This window comes from Syngnathus leptorhynchus, chromosome 18 (genome assembly GCF_054491065.1).
Source record: "Syngnathus leptorhynchus isolate UIUO chromosome 18, UIUO_Slep, whole genome shotgun sequence".
NCBI classification, from domain to species: Eukaryota; Metazoa; Chordata; class Actinopteri; order Syngnathiformes; family Syngnathidae; genus Syngnathus; species Syngnathus leptorhynchus.
Genome location: NC_141212.1, coordinates 3,496,616 through 3,514,525, shown reverse-complemented (window position 1 = coordinate 3,514,525; position 17,910 = coordinate 3,496,616). Strand labels below are relative to the sequence as shown.

The 17,910-nt window shown below is 44.7% G+C and overlaps 1 protein-coding gene and 1 pseudogene across 19 annotated transcripts in view; one reads left to right on the top strand and one right to left on the bottom strand.

The window, feature by feature from the left end:
• LOC147042419 (MAM domain-containing glycosylphosphatidylinositol anchor protein 2) overlaps positions 1 to 17,910 on the top strand; it is a 109,508-nt gene that overhangs the window by 34,672 nt on the left and 56,926 nt on the right. For 14 of the 18 annotated variants that reach the window (XR_015068837.1, XR_015068836.1, XR_015068835.1 and 11 more), the window contains 2 exons: positions 13,944 to 14,116; positions 17,587 to 17,761. Coding sequence is in view for 9 of the 18 variants with exons in the window: in XM_085937038.1 (XP_085793164.1) it covers positions 13,944 to 14,116; positions 17,587 to 17,761 (348 nt within the window). In the remaining 9 variants the exon portion in view is untranslated. The remainder of the gene's footprint in view (positions 1 to 13,943; positions 14,117 to 17,586; positions 17,762 to 17,910) is intronic. The other 4 variants (XM_085937042.1, XM_085937041.1, XM_085937036.1 and 1 more) reach the window with 1 other exon arrangement.
• Positions 5,998 to 7,861, bottom strand: LOC147042420 (low choriolytic enzyme-like; annotated as a pseudogene). The gene is made up of 7 exons (XR_015068881.1): positions 7,838 to 7,861; positions 7,664 to 7,682; positions 7,493 to 7,552; positions 7,381 to 7,412; positions 6,582 to 6,673; positions 6,263 to 6,514; positions 5,998 to 6,145 (listed from the first exon to the last, which is right to left on the bottom strand). The product of XR_015068881.1 is annotated as a low choriolytic enzyme-like (transcript).

Here is a 17,910-nt window from a genome sequence, read left to right as displayed (position 1 = left end):
TTCCTTTTTTCGTATGCTACGCAAAACAGGCAATCTATTCGCCGTCACCTGCGGACAGGGAGGCCGTCTGAGAGCTCCAAACTAATATGATTTTGTCTGTGCAATCTAATAAAACACAAGACATTCCCCCTCTTTGCACTTTCTACATTCTAGCAGAAGCGTCGTGATTGATGGCAGATGTGGCGTCGCTCAGTACGTGATGAGCAAAAGGCACCTTGGGGACTTTTATGATGCGTGACGCAGCGTCCGGGTATCGTTTTCCGAGGCGCGTGTCACTGTGTCTTAATAACGGCCTCCGTCTCTTCCAAAAAAGCGCCAGCTCCGCCTTAGATAATTTCATCTCGGCTTTGCCACCCCTCTCCTGCTAAAACTTTGCATTCGAATAGAGAAGAGGCGTGGCTTACTCCTCTGCAGCTTTAGGAGGATGTGGGAAAGAAGAGACAGGAAATGCTTGAGGAAATGAAGCCTAGCAGGAGGTGGAAATCGCACTATAATATATTTCATCGCGGCAATTGAGGTTCGTGTCAATCTGTGAATCCGGTGTTGGTTTAATGCCGCACCAAGTACGTTTACTGTCAAAGTAAACTTAAAACAAAAAGAAAAATGTGTGTATATTATATCTATATACATATGTATGTATTTGATAGCATAATGCTAACTTATTGCAAATGCCACAAATGGCGGGCACTGATTAAACGACATCTTGACTGCAAAGTGATTTGGGGGCAATCTGCGTGTAAGTGCTATAATGCTTTAAGCAATGAATACGTCTACGTGGTCACGTGGACCCTGAAGGTGATGTTGAGCATAGGCGCGGATGGTTGCCCGCGGCGATGGCCTGCCTACCTCCGGGCGCCCGGCCTGCGGTCTCAGGGAGGAAAGGTTCAGCCGCATCGCGTACTCCAGAGTGGAGGTCACACACGACGAGTATGGCCAGGGGGGCGCCCTGAGGGCTTTAACGTAATACAGTTTCATTCGAACAAATTTGAATTCAACCAATTAAATATTCAAATTGAAAACTTCACGAGGGTGCGTGTTCTCGTGTGAGTTCCAGGGCCTCGCGAAAAGCAGCGCGTCGTGACAGCTATCTATAGACGCCATCGACTTTGAATTAAGGCTCGGACACGTGGCCATCCATCATATAGAGTGCGCTCGGGACAAAAGCTGGTGCTGTGATGCATGGACTTCCTTTAGTTTCACTTTCCTGACTCAATTGCACCTTTCCTCCTCTTCTACTACCGTCCTAGACGACTCCCCCCCGACCCATTTAACACTCAGTGTGAAGGAATAGAATTTGCAGTTCTTTTGCGCCCCAGTCCTCAAAGTTCTTTGGACCTGTGGGCCATATATATATTGACAGTGCACTGTGTGTGTGTGTGTGTGTGTGTGTGTGTCTGTGTATATATATATTTATATTTATACATACAAACATACATATATACTGTCATTTAACGGTCCCCCCCCCCTCACACACACACGCACATACACATATCTCTCACTCTCTCACTCAGTCTTGTTCCTTTGCACAAGACGAGGTTACATTGCTCAATTTCATGGTCTGCTGGGCCTTTCGCCTCACCAGGTATCACACTAGAGCGCACCGTGTCCGGGCAGTTATGAGGGGGGAAAAAAAAGTTTATTTCATTTAGCTTCTGTAGCAAAACAACCATCAGTAGCACAGCCGAAATGTGAACCCACCCTGCTGGAATTGTAATCCCATTTGGACAGTGAGGCCGTACGGTAACGGTAAAATCGTTTATCTTTGTGCATCGCAGCCTCTTCAACTTCTTGTGTTGGACACTTTGGAGTACCTTCAAATCCAGCGTTTGAAGTCAAATCAAAATGTTTTCCAACGCTAGCAAAAATACAGTCACTCGCTTCACTGCTCCAATACGCTTATGCTGCTTTAACCAGTTTGTTGTCTTAATAGTTTCCCGGAAGCATGCATAATTAATTCCATCCTTTAATTGGCCTACATGTGTGCATATATGAGTTGACAAAAAAAAAAAAACCCTCTGTAGGGACAATAGGTTCTCCCAAGAATATTAGGTTGTAAACAAATGGGGGGCGGGGACTCAGTTACTTTTCATTGTTTATTTCTGAAGACACTGTTATTTGATACGACAACATCTTCGGGGACGTTATAGAACTGGGATTATAAAATATTCACGTTGCTTTTTTTAACAAACTAAAAAAAAACAAAAACAAAAGTCATGATGCATTTCATGACATGTTCATCTGCGCTCACGTTACAACGGGCACAGATTAAACGACATCTTGACTGCGAATCGTCATCCAATTTATTGACTTGAAAGTGATTTGGGGGCAATTGGGCAAAAAGTAATTAAAAATAGCGAGCGTGTGTAATAAATGAAAATCGGGAACAGCTGTCGGGAGATGACAATTCCACGGACGCGAAAGCCTGAAAGCGCGTCCCGGTGCGGTATTAATTAGCGGCGACTGGAAATCAAGGCCCCCTGCTGGCCAACAACAGACGTACTATAAATGATCATAGCTTGTACATCTGAAGGGCAGAGTAACCGATTAGCCAAGTGATTGATTTGTTGTTGTTGGATTGATTAATCGTGTTGAGACAACAGAGTCAAACTTAATTACTTGGCCACAAGCAGAAGGAGAACATGCAAACGCTATACAGCAAGACCAAGGCCAAGGAACCTCTTCTCGGAAACGCCAGTTCGACATGCTCACTACTTGGCTGTTTGTCTGTGTCAATATCATCAATGTGTGATTTAGAATCCGGATCAAGAGGCTTGACATATAATGAATATAATTGATTTCTTCCAGCCTACCGTACGAATAAGGCATCGAGCCTCGAGTGAACTCGATTGGCCCCTCATGATATTTGCCTGTGGGATGATTTCAAATAACGGAGTGGCCGGAATGGCTTTTTGGTCTTCGTGGGCGGGAGCTTTAAAGCTAACCAACCTTTAAAAGTTGTCTCACAAACACGCAGCGGTCTCGCTTGACCTTCACGCGGTGGCCCCGATGCTTAATAAAGAAATCCATCAGGCCTCCGCCCAGTGCGGTGGATTAATGTAGCGTTGAGCAGCAGCTTGTGCTGCTCGACGGCCCAGTCGGCCGCGCTCATATTTGTCTCGGGAATTAAGCGACTAAAATGCAAAGAGCGGCGGTGCGGTAAGAGACAATGACATAATGATGACGGATGATCAAGTCCCACGGGGACCCTGACAGTCTTCTCAAACATCTTCAGTTTGGTCGTTTCTTTCGGTCAAGTTTCCAGTCCCCCCACCCCCATGACCAAAACGTACTTGGGACCTTTGTATTTTTTTCCTCAGTTAAAAAATGGCCTTCATTATCGGGAGGGTGTCCAACAGCTGCGATTCCTCAACGCTGACTAATCGACGAAGTGAACTCGACTCACCCGGGCTTGAGTCTGATTTTTTTTCATCAAGAGCCTTTTTATCAGTGTTATTTTTCTCCTACTCACCAGCTGTGCTAGAAGAGAGTGTTCTCATATTGCTTCGCAGGATTTACCCAGAATTCGTTTTTTTCTTTTTTTTTTTTTTTTTAATATTAAAGCAACTCCATCCCCAATCGTGGTGTCGGCAAGCCAGGAAGAAGCCATGAAATATGTATGCGCTGTGAGAACCCGGCGACAACGCAGCAGCTTGTAAGCCGCTGTTCTCGACTCAGTAATCCAACAAGTTCACATGCGGCTCCTCGGGGTCCTTCATGAAAGCGTCGGCACCGTGTCGGGAGTTTGGCCAGCGTCTTCCCGGCAGCCTCTTAATTGTCTCGTGCTGCAAAAAGCCCCTCACGATTTCTCTGTGAAGATTTTGCAGTCGTTGTGAGGGTGCGTTTAGTGGTCGTCACAGATGACTTAGCGGCGACACTGCTTGAAATCACAAAAACCAAAACTAGGCCTTCATGTTGTTGTTTTTTTAGAGGCCTTTTAATCATGTCTAGAACAGAACGCCATGTTTTGTACCGGGTGCGGTGTGGCGCTGAGGGAGCATGGGGTAGCTTGTGATCTGGTACTTATCACTTTGATCTCACTATAGAGAAACATTTGTGTCCTTGGACAACACCAGGAAACATCTTATCAAGTACTGTAAGACAAAAAAAATTAAAGATGTAACTATCTCTTGAAATCTTAAAAAGTATCAAATTGTTTCATTTTTTTATTTTTAATCATAGCTCTCATTATGATTTTCTTATTAATCTTAAATGTATTTTTTTTAATTAGTAAAGTACATGTATACCCAAGTAAATGTACAAAAAATGGTTAAACATTTTTTAATTTAATGACCTTTTAAAATCTTTATCTCCTTCCCTAAAAATAAAAAAATAGCGGATCATTCAAATAAATCGAATCACACGATAACTTCACCTAATTTTTAGCTATTTTTTAATAAAAAATAGAAGCTCTCCCCCAATTTTTAGATGTTTAGAAAAAATAATTGCACAAATAATTACTGCAGATAAAAAAATATTCTTTTTTAATTAAAATACAACAACTTGCTGTTGAAAATGAGTTACATTTCAATAGAAATTTCTTTCTATCCGACACATATTTTCTTTCATTTTATAATGACCTTGTTGCTTACACAGTAGAAAATAACCGAAAAAGTACATTTGCCAGTTAAATAGTAGATAATTACTTAATGAAATAGGACACACGCTCAAACTAGTTGTCGTTTTTAAGGCTGCAGCGAGAAAAGCGTAATTGCTTATAAAGAGTTATTGGACACCGCTTCTTCTGCTAAATCCCTTCTCGGTACACTTTTTAATACAAACGCCACATGGGGGTGGGGTTCAAATCCTATTCACAGGTTTAAGTGAAGATAACAAAAGGCTTTAGTGGCTGCAATTAGAACATCCATCCGGGTCATTTTCATTTTTTAAAAGGCGCAAAAACACTGGCTGACGACGGCGTTTTGTCGTCGAATGGCACCGCGGGACCCGCGACAAAAGGCACTAAATGGCTGAAACATTGGGGAACGGCCAACTCACTTGCGAGTGTCGAAGCCTCGTATTGTACGAAAGCCAGTGGCGAAGAAAGTAAAATTCTGCTTTGTGCGTTTTATGAGCCATTCAGATAACAAAAGTCACATTCAGTATTTCAGTTCCATTTGTCAACCTTTTAACCTTGACGTTTTGTAGCAGCGGCTGCCATGTTTGCACTCCTGTCTAAAGATCCAGGATCCCGGAGCAGGTCATTTTGTAATTTAACTTAAATCAGAGCTTCTCGGCACATGCATGGCGAGGGTGTTAAATATTTCAAAAAAGCAAGAAGCGTGTAAATATTTCCCGCCCGCAAAATTGAATATGGAGCCAAACTCTGCTCTAAAATGTTGAAGGCGTCCGTCAAGAGTCTGCGGACTTTAAAGTTTGCATTTAATCCTCCACCGGTCCCCAACGTCACGCTGTCGCAGCCGCTTGTGCAATCATAGATCACACGATAGACAAATTAACTTTGTCGGAATCTGTGCATGAGTCTCTACACGATCCTTGCACACCCGCCATCTCTCACGACGGTGGAGAATTTCAAAGAGTGGAAGAAAAACAAGAACACAGTGTGGGATGTAGCCGGATGACAAATACAGCTAAATTCTCGACAGGGTTAGCGCCAGGTTTAAGCTTTTTTGTCCTGACACGTCGTCAGCAGCAGCTCTGCGCAAGAGACGCGCCCCCTCGTTTTTTCTGTGACTCTACAAATTCCCAACTTAATTACAACAGGGCTGAGCCATGGAAATGAACTCATTTCGCAAGACATTGTTACATATCTGCCCTCCAGTCCTTTTTAAAATTTAATGGTTGAACATCTAATTCAATTCTTTGTCACCGTTCCCCCAAAACTTTATCGTTTTTGTTAATTGTAACTTTGTTAAGATGATTACTTAGTTTCTGCTAAGACGGAAAACCATTTTCTCTCGCCGTAGACCTCAATCAAAACATCCAAAAAGAAATCAAGCTCATATTATTTTATTGAAAGTGTCGCATTGCATACCACATTGCATCTGACATTTTCTAATTGAAGCACCTGTAGACGGGATTGACCCGGAGAACATCCCTTTCAGAGAGACCCTTCTGCTGGACGATTTCACGCGAAGGATCAGGGAAGGGTGTCATGGTTACGGCCTGGCGCACTTCTAAGGCAGTTCTGTGGATTTAGAGAGACACTCGCTGATCACAGCCGTATCGTATAATTGTTGACAATTACTTGTAATATGCTTGTTGCGGTGTCTGGATGATGTCATCGTTGCTGTTTTGCTCTTACCTTCCGTCGTGCATTATGGAATCATAGTCGTAGGAGATGCCGAGATTATTGGTGTCCTGCTTTTCAAAGTTGTTCTTGTCATCTGAAAACAAAAGTAAATGTGAATGGGATGTGGGGATGTAATCGTCGCGGTCGCTACATGTGTGCTCGTGGGAGAAGCCCAGGGCGTGCAACACCTCGTGTTGGATGATGCCAACACGCTGCAGCGCCACCAACTGCTTCCCGCCCATACAGCCCAGCATTGAGAAACACCTGGAAGGGTGCACACATGTTGAGCTCGTTTTGAGGTAAAACCAGTGAGAGTTCTCAAAGGATCGACCCATATTTGGGCTCAAAGCTGAGGTAAGCCCTCTGGTTTCTTTGCGGGATGAAACGGATGCAGGTTTTGGCCTCAATCTCCCTCAAGGCCATTCAATGGTTTGCCTCAACGTATCCGCTGCAAATGAAATCCCCCGTCATTAATACCGACAACAATCCAAAATGAATGCAAACCAAGAACAAAAAAAACTAGAATTAGCAATTTCTGGAGAAATTGCGTGTGAAGGCGAAGACACTTCACACTACTAATTATGATGATGATGTTGAATAAAATAAATGATAAAAATGATGCATTAAAATTAAATAAATAAATCTAACGGTCAATGTGAGATTCGAACCCGTTCGGGAAAATGGCTCGAACTCAGGACTCGAACTCACGACATTGAGGGTGGATGTCTGATGCTCTACCTACTGAGCTAAACTCAGACTTACTATTGATGCGGTGGAATGATGCTAAATGATGAGAAATAAAATGATTAAAAGATGAAAAATGGTAAATTAATTATGATGATGATGTTGAATAAAATAAATGATTAAAATGATGTGTTAAAATTAAATAAATAAATGAATGAATAAAAAATAACGGCCAATGTGAGATTCGAACTCACTCGAGAAAATGGCTCGTGTTGAATGTGCCATTAAGAACGAATGGGGGATTTTAAGGAACAAATTTGTTACTTACTCAAAAACGGTAAATGTTATGAACAAAAAAAATGGTAGCAAACATGCCGTGAATTTTTGGAACGTGTGAAAGTTGGAATGGGGTGAATCGGTTAAAGCATGTGGGAGTAGTTAGGTGCCATGTCCCCCTCCATCAGGTTTGCAGTAGATCCTAAAAGAAAGAAAGGAGAAGAAATCTCGATCTGAATTCATAAACCATGTCGAATCTTCAATTTTTCCATCACATCTCACTATTGTTCATCCTCAGGATTGTTCCTCAGATGCTATCGTCCGCCGAGTCCTTCGAGTCCTCTAATGAGAAAGCAGATCACATTCAGCGGCGGTGACATGCGCGCACATTTTGATACTTATTGATTTCAATCGTTAGGACACGCAGACGGGTCTCGGATGCTGGTCACATACCGTTATCGACAGCCTGGTTCTGCAAAGAGAGTGGAAAAATTTAGATGGGATGGAAAGGTAGCGCAAGGTTCTCCTTGAGTATTTTGTTGTTTTTAAACCATTGACTGGCAATAGGTACAAGATCTTTAGACAATTTGAGTCCAAGTACTGACCAAGGTCATGAACCTCGCATACCGTTCCACTTGCTAAAAAGTCCATTGTTAGAGATGTTCTGACTCTAACTTATTTTGCAAGAACCACACGGGAGACACTATGCCCTTTAAGCACTTGCAAGTGGAGAGCCAGTCCGTTACTGTAGGTATAGCGATGTTCGAACAGACTCTGACTTTGGATTCATGCAAGAGAGTATTTATTGAGAGAAGAAGGGTGGGGGTGAGAGTGGCCAAGGTGGGGGTGAACCCCTGGCCTCTCAGGGGGTCACAGCAGGGGGTGTTTTACGATGTTGAGTAAACAGAACACCTCTGAATGCTTCCTCTGCAGTTGGGCAATCCGTTCAAAGGATCTTAGCACTTTGTCAAGACAGGACAAGCTATGTTAATTATTACAGATTACATTCCAACATAAGCATAGGATCAAACTAATCTATCAACCCTAACATATATCATCATCCATTCCGGTCGTGCTTGGCAGAGTTCGACAAGCTCCAGCAAAAGAAGGAACGGGATGCCTCTGAGATCCATGATCAAGAGTGCGTGAGACTCGTTCGCCTTTTAGCAGAAGTTCATGCTGATGATGGGTCAGGAGCAGGTTTATATGTAGGCGTTCAAGGTGTGTTCAGTATTCTGAAGTCCTAAACAATCGGGAGTGCCCCGCATGCCTCGGCCAAACATTGTCACACTAGGACAAGCTTCTTAATTGTTTACGGGCGGCTTAGGGTCAACTTTCAGATGTGGCGAGAATTCGTTGACTCCCAATGTGACTAAGATGGCGGCTCAAACGAACCGTCATGTCCTTGTCCTTTCTGCCTGTTTAAATGCCACCAATAGCATGAGATTTTCCTGAAACGTGCCTGGCAAGCCAGATCGCTTCTGTATGCTGATGAATAGCAATCATAAATTCAATCAAGAAAATAAATAGCGTCTTAGAGAAATTTTGGCATTTGCAGTTGAGTGCAGCCTTACCTTTTGTCCTAATGGAAACCGTTGCAGGGATGCTGCATATCTGATCGCTCCATTAGCAGCAGACACTTTTACAATTACGGCTTTTGTATTCCTTGCTTGTCGCCATTAATAGCGAGTTGGGGTGCTGCAGAATTATGAAAGACAACTACAGTTGATCTAAAGCGGCATGTTGAGTTGTTCATTCATTCTTGATACTTCTCATAGTCCATCGAGGAAATACATTCCCAAATTGTGGACAAAACCTGTTTAGTGAGACGCCTGTTGGTCTTTATTGTCCCGCAGGCTTCTTAGGCAGCGTGTCTACCTCTGCAGTTTTTACCGCAGGGAGAATCCGGACGACTGTAAACTCTTTTTAGGATCCGATTTAACACATCAAGGTCGGAAGCTTCTTGACTCGGATACCATTCCGGCAGCCTTTTATGAGATGTCTTACATCATAATAATGTTTATGATCATGGGGATTCAGGAATTGGTGTGTGTGTGTGCACATATTGCTCATTGAGCCCCAGATGTACTGCAGACAAGAGCTTAACTGCTCCCTGACATTATTTTTTGTCAGGACTTTTGCACATGCCTGGATTTGTGTGTGCGTCTGTGTTGCTCCACCAACTGTCTCGTTTACGCTCCACTGTCATTTCCATTGTTTTCCCTAATGAAAATGTATCCCTAAACAAATTGTACGTTTGTCACCACGAGTGGACTCTACAGCAACTGCCTTGTGAGTCAGAAGACCTTGAGCACTGCTCCATACAATTTCTGTATTCTTATATGCCAAGTACACAAACAACTGTATGTTTTGCGCCTCCATTCGTGCAAGAAACGAGCTTGAATAGAGTTTGTCAAGTGTTTGTGCATATCGAAGAAGCAGCCGAGGTTCCTCCCACACAGCAATTTAGTTCCACATGGCAAGTAATTGTTGGCAATCATATGTCGGTGTCCCCTACCAATGTCCATCATCTTTGTGATGTCTCTTTGCTGCCACCATAATTACGAGATCTCCTTGGTCAGCAGCCCAAAGATGTTGCTGCTCCGCTTTGTTGTTCTTGTGGTGGTGGTGTTGCTTTTATTATTATTTTTTAAATACCTGATGTTGCCATGGCAACTACTGGAAAAGAATATCTGCAGAATATTGTGGAGTTCACAATACATATACGATCCAATCCTATTCTTTGTTTTGGATCTGTCTGTCCGTCCGTCCGAAGCAGCGAACATAGAACATACAATAAATCAGTACAATTTTATGGAACAAATTTCCTGTATGTCGTAAACGTAGATCTGTGTTTGTGATCGTGTTGAGAAGACCTCACTGGCCCCGAAGGCTCACCACAGCCGCTCCGCTAATAGCGATCAGAAACTCGGTCTTGCACTCGCACAGCGATCACATTGATGGACGAGGTGTCAACGGCGTGACGGTGATGACGAGGTAAAGTACAGCGAGAGGGCGTGACGGAGAACAGGTTTAATTATCATCTCCTTTTACTCCTCTGAGGCACAGTGTATTTTATGGATGGCGGCGGGCGCCGGGATGCTAGCGATTATTGGTTGCCAGCGAAGCGCTGCTGATGCATCAGCTGTACATCAGCCCTTTTATTGAACCGCCGTGACTCATCCGCATCCACAGCCCACTCTTAACATTCAAAAAGAGAGATCACAAAATGTTATTTCCAGGGCGAAAAACCACCAATGTAAACCCCTCGAGTGATTGCGATTATCTCGCTCGCAAACTTTCAAATTAAAACACTGAAATATTACTGTAACAGTAAATCGTCGCCGTATAATAACATATGCTTGTATATTCTGCAATTTTATTCTTTTGCGGTAAAAAAAATATCAATTTGTGCCTGCTCTTTATAGTACGTCTCTGGTGAAGCAGTATGTGGCTCATTATCAACAATATACATTATTTGCAATGCCTTCACTGAGTAATCGTAAATAATTACAAGTCTGTGTCTGCCCCCGTCAATCTCAGAGTTTTATATACATAGTAATAAAGACTATTACTACAAGCGAGAGAGCTGGCCTCAATGACATTCGAGGCCAAGTAACATTGTTCATGTTTACCTCTTTGTTTGCCCCGCATGCTAATGGGCGGTGTCACAATTCTGCCTGATGTGACACGTTGCGCAATGCCAGAGCCACGCCAACGCGGCTGTCTTTGCGAAGCGCTTAAAGGGCTTGAATGTAACATAAAAATGAAGGCGTTGTGTTGCCATTTGAGTTTATTAAGATTTGCTTCATAATCCAAATTTGTTCTGACAGTGTTTTGAGATTTGTTTTGATGGCAAATTTTATGATAATTACCAGCCACTTTGTATGTTTATTTCCTTTAAATGCATAAACAAAAGTCAGATTTACAGACAACTGCGGTTTATGTTCAGTGAAGAATAATAGTGTTGTGAGCTACAGCCCCCCCCCCACACACAAACACACACACACACACACACACACACACACACACAAAGTGTATCGCCAAGCCAAGGCGCCCCCGTCAACCATGCACCGCTGTGGCCATTGATAGGACAATCAGCTCACAGGGGAGTCACCGCCGTCCAATCGAAATCTTCACGAGCTTGCCAGATATTCTCCCTTCAGTGAGCGGCCACTAGTTCGGCCCTATCAACTGACAACCGCCGCTTTGGATGCCATCCACGTTTGGACTTTATCCGTCTCCCGCAGATGTCTGATTAGTGTAGCGTAAGGGAGTACGGAGCATTGCCGCGTGGCAGCACGGATGGGAGAACTGGGCATGCGGGGACGCGATGGTGGAACTAACATCCAATTGGGTTGACAACTGTAATGGAAAGTCACCCAAGAGGCCGTGGTTGCCTATCAAGGAACGAGGATAAATCCAGGAGAAATCTGGAAGCCTCGTTTTTGTGCCAAAGCGTCCAAAAGCGACGTCACGGGCTCGCCGTCCCACGCGCCTTATGAACGTCTCTGTTCTCGCCCGTGATGGATGAGCCGAGCTGATAGCGCCCGGCTCGGATCCATACCGAGTCTCATTTACAATAACAGAGCCGAGGCAGAGGAGTGCAGGCGAGTGCATTACAGTGCGTGATCAATAGCGCCTGACAAGGCCTGATGTAATAATATGCATGTGCTGCCGGCAAGACGTTTTAACGCATGCACGGGGCCACTCTCCATTAGGGAGAAGTGCTCACGTGGTGACAACTCGGAGACAAACCATTCATTTTGTGTGTCACGCTCAAGTCAAGACACCGAGAGCACCTCGCACTAAATTACCACAGGCTTACTTCCTCATATAATGGTCCCAGGACGGTTCGATGCAAATATGAAAATCCAGTGGTCAGGATATGGCTTTTGGTGAGGGGTCTTCAACCTGCGGCTCCAGGGCCACATCTGGCTCGTTCGTCCTTCTGCTATGACTCATGTGGCTTTGAAAGAGTATTTAATTGAAATTGCTAAAAAAAAAAATAGACATGCAGTGTTCTCTTCATTTTTTTTTTTTTATTGCTCTTTGGTGGTTTGGATGAAGATTTTGGTTCATGTTTATTTGATCAGTAAAATTAGCACAGCTAACATAACAGGGGGAGGTGTCCTAATTTCTCCAGCAAAATGATGTCCATGGCAATAACAGTGATTTTGTTTTCTTTTTAACAAGCCAGTGTCGCCTCTTTATCTCAATTTATGCAAATGACCTCATGTGAATCTGTATTTCTGTTGTGTGCACTTTGCGTTTGTGTGTTGCCGCTAAAGGCTTTTTGGTGTTAAAGGAAGTGAGTGGGAGTGACGCTCCGACCCAAAATAGACACGATTATGTAAATGAGTCCACATACACAGAGTCAAACCCGCATGTTAGCTGCCATTTGTAACAATGATATTAAATGGCAGACACTTAATGGCAAAATAACAAGCCACTCTTTTACGTCTTACTGTGTTCAAGGCGGCGCTTTACAGTTCTGAGGTTGGCGGTTTGAATCCAGGCTCTGGCTTTTTGGTGCACTTTACTCAAGTGGGTTTTCCGTACGCATATGTTTGGAGACGACGTCTTAATGACGGCGATTTGTTTCACTGCTAAGACCTTGGGTGCAAGAAGAGGCTCTCTCGGCTGTGCAAGCATATCTGCGACTGCGAGCGCATTATTGCTGCCATTATGTGAGCTTAAGCGAGGCGTGTTTGTCGCTGTAAGCTTGTTTGTGCGTAAAGAATATGATGCATGTGTGTGTGTGTGTTTGTGTGCATAGTTTAGGATCATTAATTATGGGTGTTTCCCCTGCCTTCTCCTGCAGGACCCATATAGCGTGCAGCGCAGACGCAAGCTCATTGGACTAAATGGCATTAGTACTTTGCTGGACTGCAGCCCTGGGGTCTTGTTACCAAGCCTCCTTTTGTATTAAGTGGCAGCCTCGCATGAAGCTCCCTCACCGCAAGTCCTTATTGTGCCCGCTAGATACCGACAACCCCCAAGCCACCTCACCCCCCGTTGGGACCCAGCACTCGGGTATCACAAGGCAGAGAACTTGGTAGAGAAGGACACAGGCTCATGTTGTTGTGTGAAAAGCCCATTGAGTGGAGTCAAAGATGACTCAAATGGACGCCGCGCTTCAATTCATAACCAGGTGCATTGTTCGCTTAAATAAGAACCTCACCTTGATGTTGCACGTGAGTAGCGACTTAAACCGTCGCCTCCGTTTCATTTTGAATTAGATGCTGAAAGTGAAGGCCCGCTGCATTGTCCACTCACCTTAAACATATGGATTATGTTCGTTGCCAGTGGAATGAAGAACTATTTCAAAGTACCACGAAAGCTAAAGAGGCTCATATTTAAAACATCACCCGGAAATGAATTTGACAAAAGACCTCGCCCCCCCATCTTGAATCAACATTCCTCTTTATTTATGCATGTCATTAAAGTGCATTCATATTGCATTCATATGTCAACAACCCCTGAGGGGGTGTAACAGCGTGATTCCTTTCCTGGTGTAGAAAGCGACTGGAAATGTTTAATTAAACATTTTTTAATCAGGAATTTGCATTTCCTGATTGGAAGGTGTGCTACTTTCTATTTTTAATAAGCTTTCCTTGGACTAAATATGAATCCAAAAGGTCAGCAAATGAAATATTTGACCCCAGCACTGGCTAATATACAACTTGGCAACTCCTGAGTTCAGGAGCTAATCTTCTCCCTGTCTTCACAGCGCCCCCTACTGTCCGCATCATCCACTCAGGGCACGCCTGCAACGTGGAAGAGGAGCGTCATACGGAACGCGTCTACACCATCCGTGAGGGCGAGACTTTGGAGCTCACCTGCCTGGTGACGGGACATCCTCGGCCGCAGGTCAGCCGCCGCAGCAACAAGCTCAGCTCATTCGTATGTTGCATGTATCACACACCCTTGAGCGTGAAGTATCACTGCGTCTTGTTTTTTTTTTTTGGTCGGGTAGTAGCGGTGGCAGCCAATCAGCTCTTTGCAACTTAAATGCCAGCTAACTTAGTCCATTTAGGGACAAATGTCAGCCGTCATTACGTTTACAAATGTTGGCAGATCGTACACACGCTAACCTTTTAAGCACTCGTCCGACGTTGCTTCCAATTTGCTCGCCGGCACGCCCCGGCTCACGCAGGAACCGTGCTGTAAATCTGCACAGCGGCAAGCTCATTTGCATTCATTTACATACCACCCCCCCACACACCCGTTTGATCGATAGCCAGCATCCATTCCCCAGCATAGGGAATATTGATTGTTAAGATTCTGTTAGAAAAAAAAAAGTGAGGCTTCTTTGTAATTGCTGGTTGGCCAGATTTGCTTCCTCGACTGTTGGTCTGATAAACAATGGCTTTCGGCCATTTTGATAATTTGAGCACTCTAGACAGACTTCATAAAAAGGCAACGCAATTGCTGGTTGCCTCTTGCGCAATCACTCTACTGGAGTCAAGCAAAAGGGTAAACATCTTCATCAGTCATCTACGATTCGGACTGTTCACACCCCGGATGACTTTTGCTCTTTGGCCGCCACGATCGTTGAAAGAGTCGGCGATGATGAAGCCATCTGCCCTCGTCTCCTCTGGCCTGGCCTCCATCCATTATGTCCACAGGGCTCTGTTTGACTACCAGCTTCGTACAGCCTGCCACCACACAGTGCAAACACTTTTTTTCTCCCTCCCTCCCCCTCCCTTCCCGCTTCTGTTTCAATTATTCTCCGGCCAGATTCAACTCACGGTGCCACGGGTCAGCAAGTACAAATAGACCGACCTCTGGCCTCTAGAAATTTCATTTGAGCCAGACTTGTCGGCGTATGTGATCCGTTTCCCGAAGTCCCGGAGATGATCGGCCTTCGGCGCCGGTGTCAACAGATGCTCCTTTATTTGAAGACCGTTGAATCTTTCTTTTTTCCACGCTTTGCCTTGTAAGCATCCTCAAAGGAGCCACACTTTACCCTCAACCTTCAGTTCAACCCGCAATTAAACGCCTCGGCATTCAAACATGGAAGATAACTACGACTGGCATTCAGCCTCGGCGACCTTCTCTCAATAGATGTTTCTTTTTGCCGCTCAACCTGGTCTGCCTTTTTCGCTCTTTTCAAACGCAGTGTTTTGTCTATAGATGTTGCTCGTCGGCACTCAACCCGGTCCGTTTCATCCGCGGCCGATTCAACTCTGTACCCGATCTGGGCCAAAGATATTTCTTTTTGTTACTCTTCTCCCAGTCTGTTTTATTTTTGCCGTTTCTTTTCAGCGCTTTGCTTTTACCTGTTCTTTCTGCACTCGACTCATCGGATGATACGTTTTTGTAGTCTTGGTCATTTTCATCCGCAATTCCTGGAAATTGTTCGATTTGATGAATTTTCTCTTTGGTTCCGTGTAACAAGTACCGCCACTCCACATTTTCCGCACTTCAGCCATCATGTGTTTCATTTTCCTCCCGACAAGTAGGACATGTTGTGATATCAACATCTCCGTGCGGCAAAGGGTCAGTCGTTAATATAGACCTGTCGTCCCTGCGCTCAGGCTCTGTAATTTGCAGCCTCCCTCCCTCCCACCTGATCGCTTGATTGTGATGCTCGGCCACGGTGCGGTGAGTGGCACGGACCACCGTGGGCGCCTAAAAGGAAACACGGCGAGCAATTAGGAAAACGTGGCGCGGATGGGTGAGGGGAAGTGTTACGGCAGGATTTATGGGCGATTCGCCGACGCGTGCCTCAGCATGCCACGCTGGCATAAGAGCAGACACCGGACGCATTTCAATTAGCTCTCGCCGCGGCATCGCAGCACGCCCGGCCTAAGCCACTGCTAAGACTAATCTGGACGGGCTTGCGCTTTCCTCGTAAGCAAATGTTGATCCTCCTTTTGCAATGTCTGAATTAAGTCATCCCGACGTTATTATTAATATATATATATATTTTTTAAGCTGTGGTTCTCTGTGGTCTGGAGACTTGGCTTTCTATTAAATATCATGAATAGCTTGTTGAAATGCACTCTAAAAGTTTGTTTATAAAAGTACACAAAATATGTCAAATGTGGGCGTGCAAAAATAGCAAAAAAGAAATAATAAAGCGATTCTCTGCTTTGAATCCACCAGCGACTCTCAGATGGAAAATGTTTGTGAGAGGGTCAAACTGTTCTCAGCAGGCATCTTTCGAGTCTCCCCTTCCACATCGTTGAAGGTGCTCCCATGACCAAAAGGAAAGAAAAAAAATCCAAATAGCTTAAGGCCCAGAGAACTTCACAATTGGGAGAATTCTGCTGAGATCAACACAAGCCAACTTCCTTCCGTATTAAAGATCATTCCCGCTTGCGCGAAAGTGGCGTGAAAATTCCTAAAAACTTGCAATTTATGCTGGCAAGTTCAACTTTTGCTGAACTCATGATGTTTTGAACACTTAGCATCGATCATTTGCTGAGTTTGTGCTTTTTTTCTTCCCCAACTGTGTGGACTGCTTTTCTTTTTCATCAATTTGAATCAGGCCAAGAGAAGTATTCTCTCTTCAGGGTGCTCATTTAGAACCTTTTTATTTTTAATGGTCGCATATCCTCCTAAACGTTGCTGTGGGACACGTAAAGTGTGGCGCGAACAGCAGTTTTCAGAAAATGATATTGCGGTGTGCACAGGGGAAGTCGGACTTTTCATCCGTATGCTAGACTCCACATCAACGTTAACCTTCGATAAACTTCACAGCCTGCCATCATCATGTCACCTCGAGCTACATAGCTAGCATCTGCTCGACTACATTATCAAGTTTGCGGCCACCAATCAGAGTGGCTTCCAGTCCATGTCTACCTCAGGGTGGTGCTGTCAAGATCCAAAACAGCAGCAGCAATTTCCCCAGGTAGCAGCAAATCCCTGCATGCAGCGATATCCATCTGATGCTATCTACGTGGATGCTATCAGTGTGTGGAGATGATGCAATGAGGAAGGATTGGATTCTAATTTGCAGACAGCCAGACAGGCCGGAGATGTCAGATGCGAAGCTCTCCGAGCAAAGCTAATCCATCTGCGGCTTACTTAGGAGGAGGCATTGATGCCGGCCGTCTCCGACCCAGCGCGCCTGCCCCTCGGGCCGTCGTTGTCACACTAACCTGTTCACGCTGCATGCTTTAATGAGGACAAGGGACGGCCTTGATGGAGAGTCTATTACAAGCCAGTGTTAGGTGGGGCGGGGGGGGTGGTATTGCTATTTCACCTTTCATTACACAACCGTGCTACGGGCTAATGGGGTGAAATGCTGAGAGAGCTACGGCCAAGTTCAAAACTTCAAGTTAGGTCAATCATATTCCATAACACCCAATCTGAATAATTCTGTTTGAATCCTTCCCATTTCCTAAATTGTTTTGTGTTTGCAGATCCGATGGACCAAGACCGCCGGCAGCGTCTCGGATCGCTTCCAGGATTCCAGCGTCTTCAACGAGACGCTGCACATCGGCAAGATCTTGAGGACGCAAGGTGGCCGCTACTACTGCAAGGCGGAGAACGGCCTCGGCTCGCCCGCCATTAAGTCTATCCGGGTGGACGTCTACTGTGAGTAAGACCTTGGCGCCCATGTAAAGTAAAGAAGCTGTTTGTGGCCTTTGAAAAATACATCGCAGCTGGCAGCCGTGTTTTATAATCTTGTAACATTTTACTATAACCTCGCAAAAAAATGTGGACTGCCATTGTTCTGCGGAATG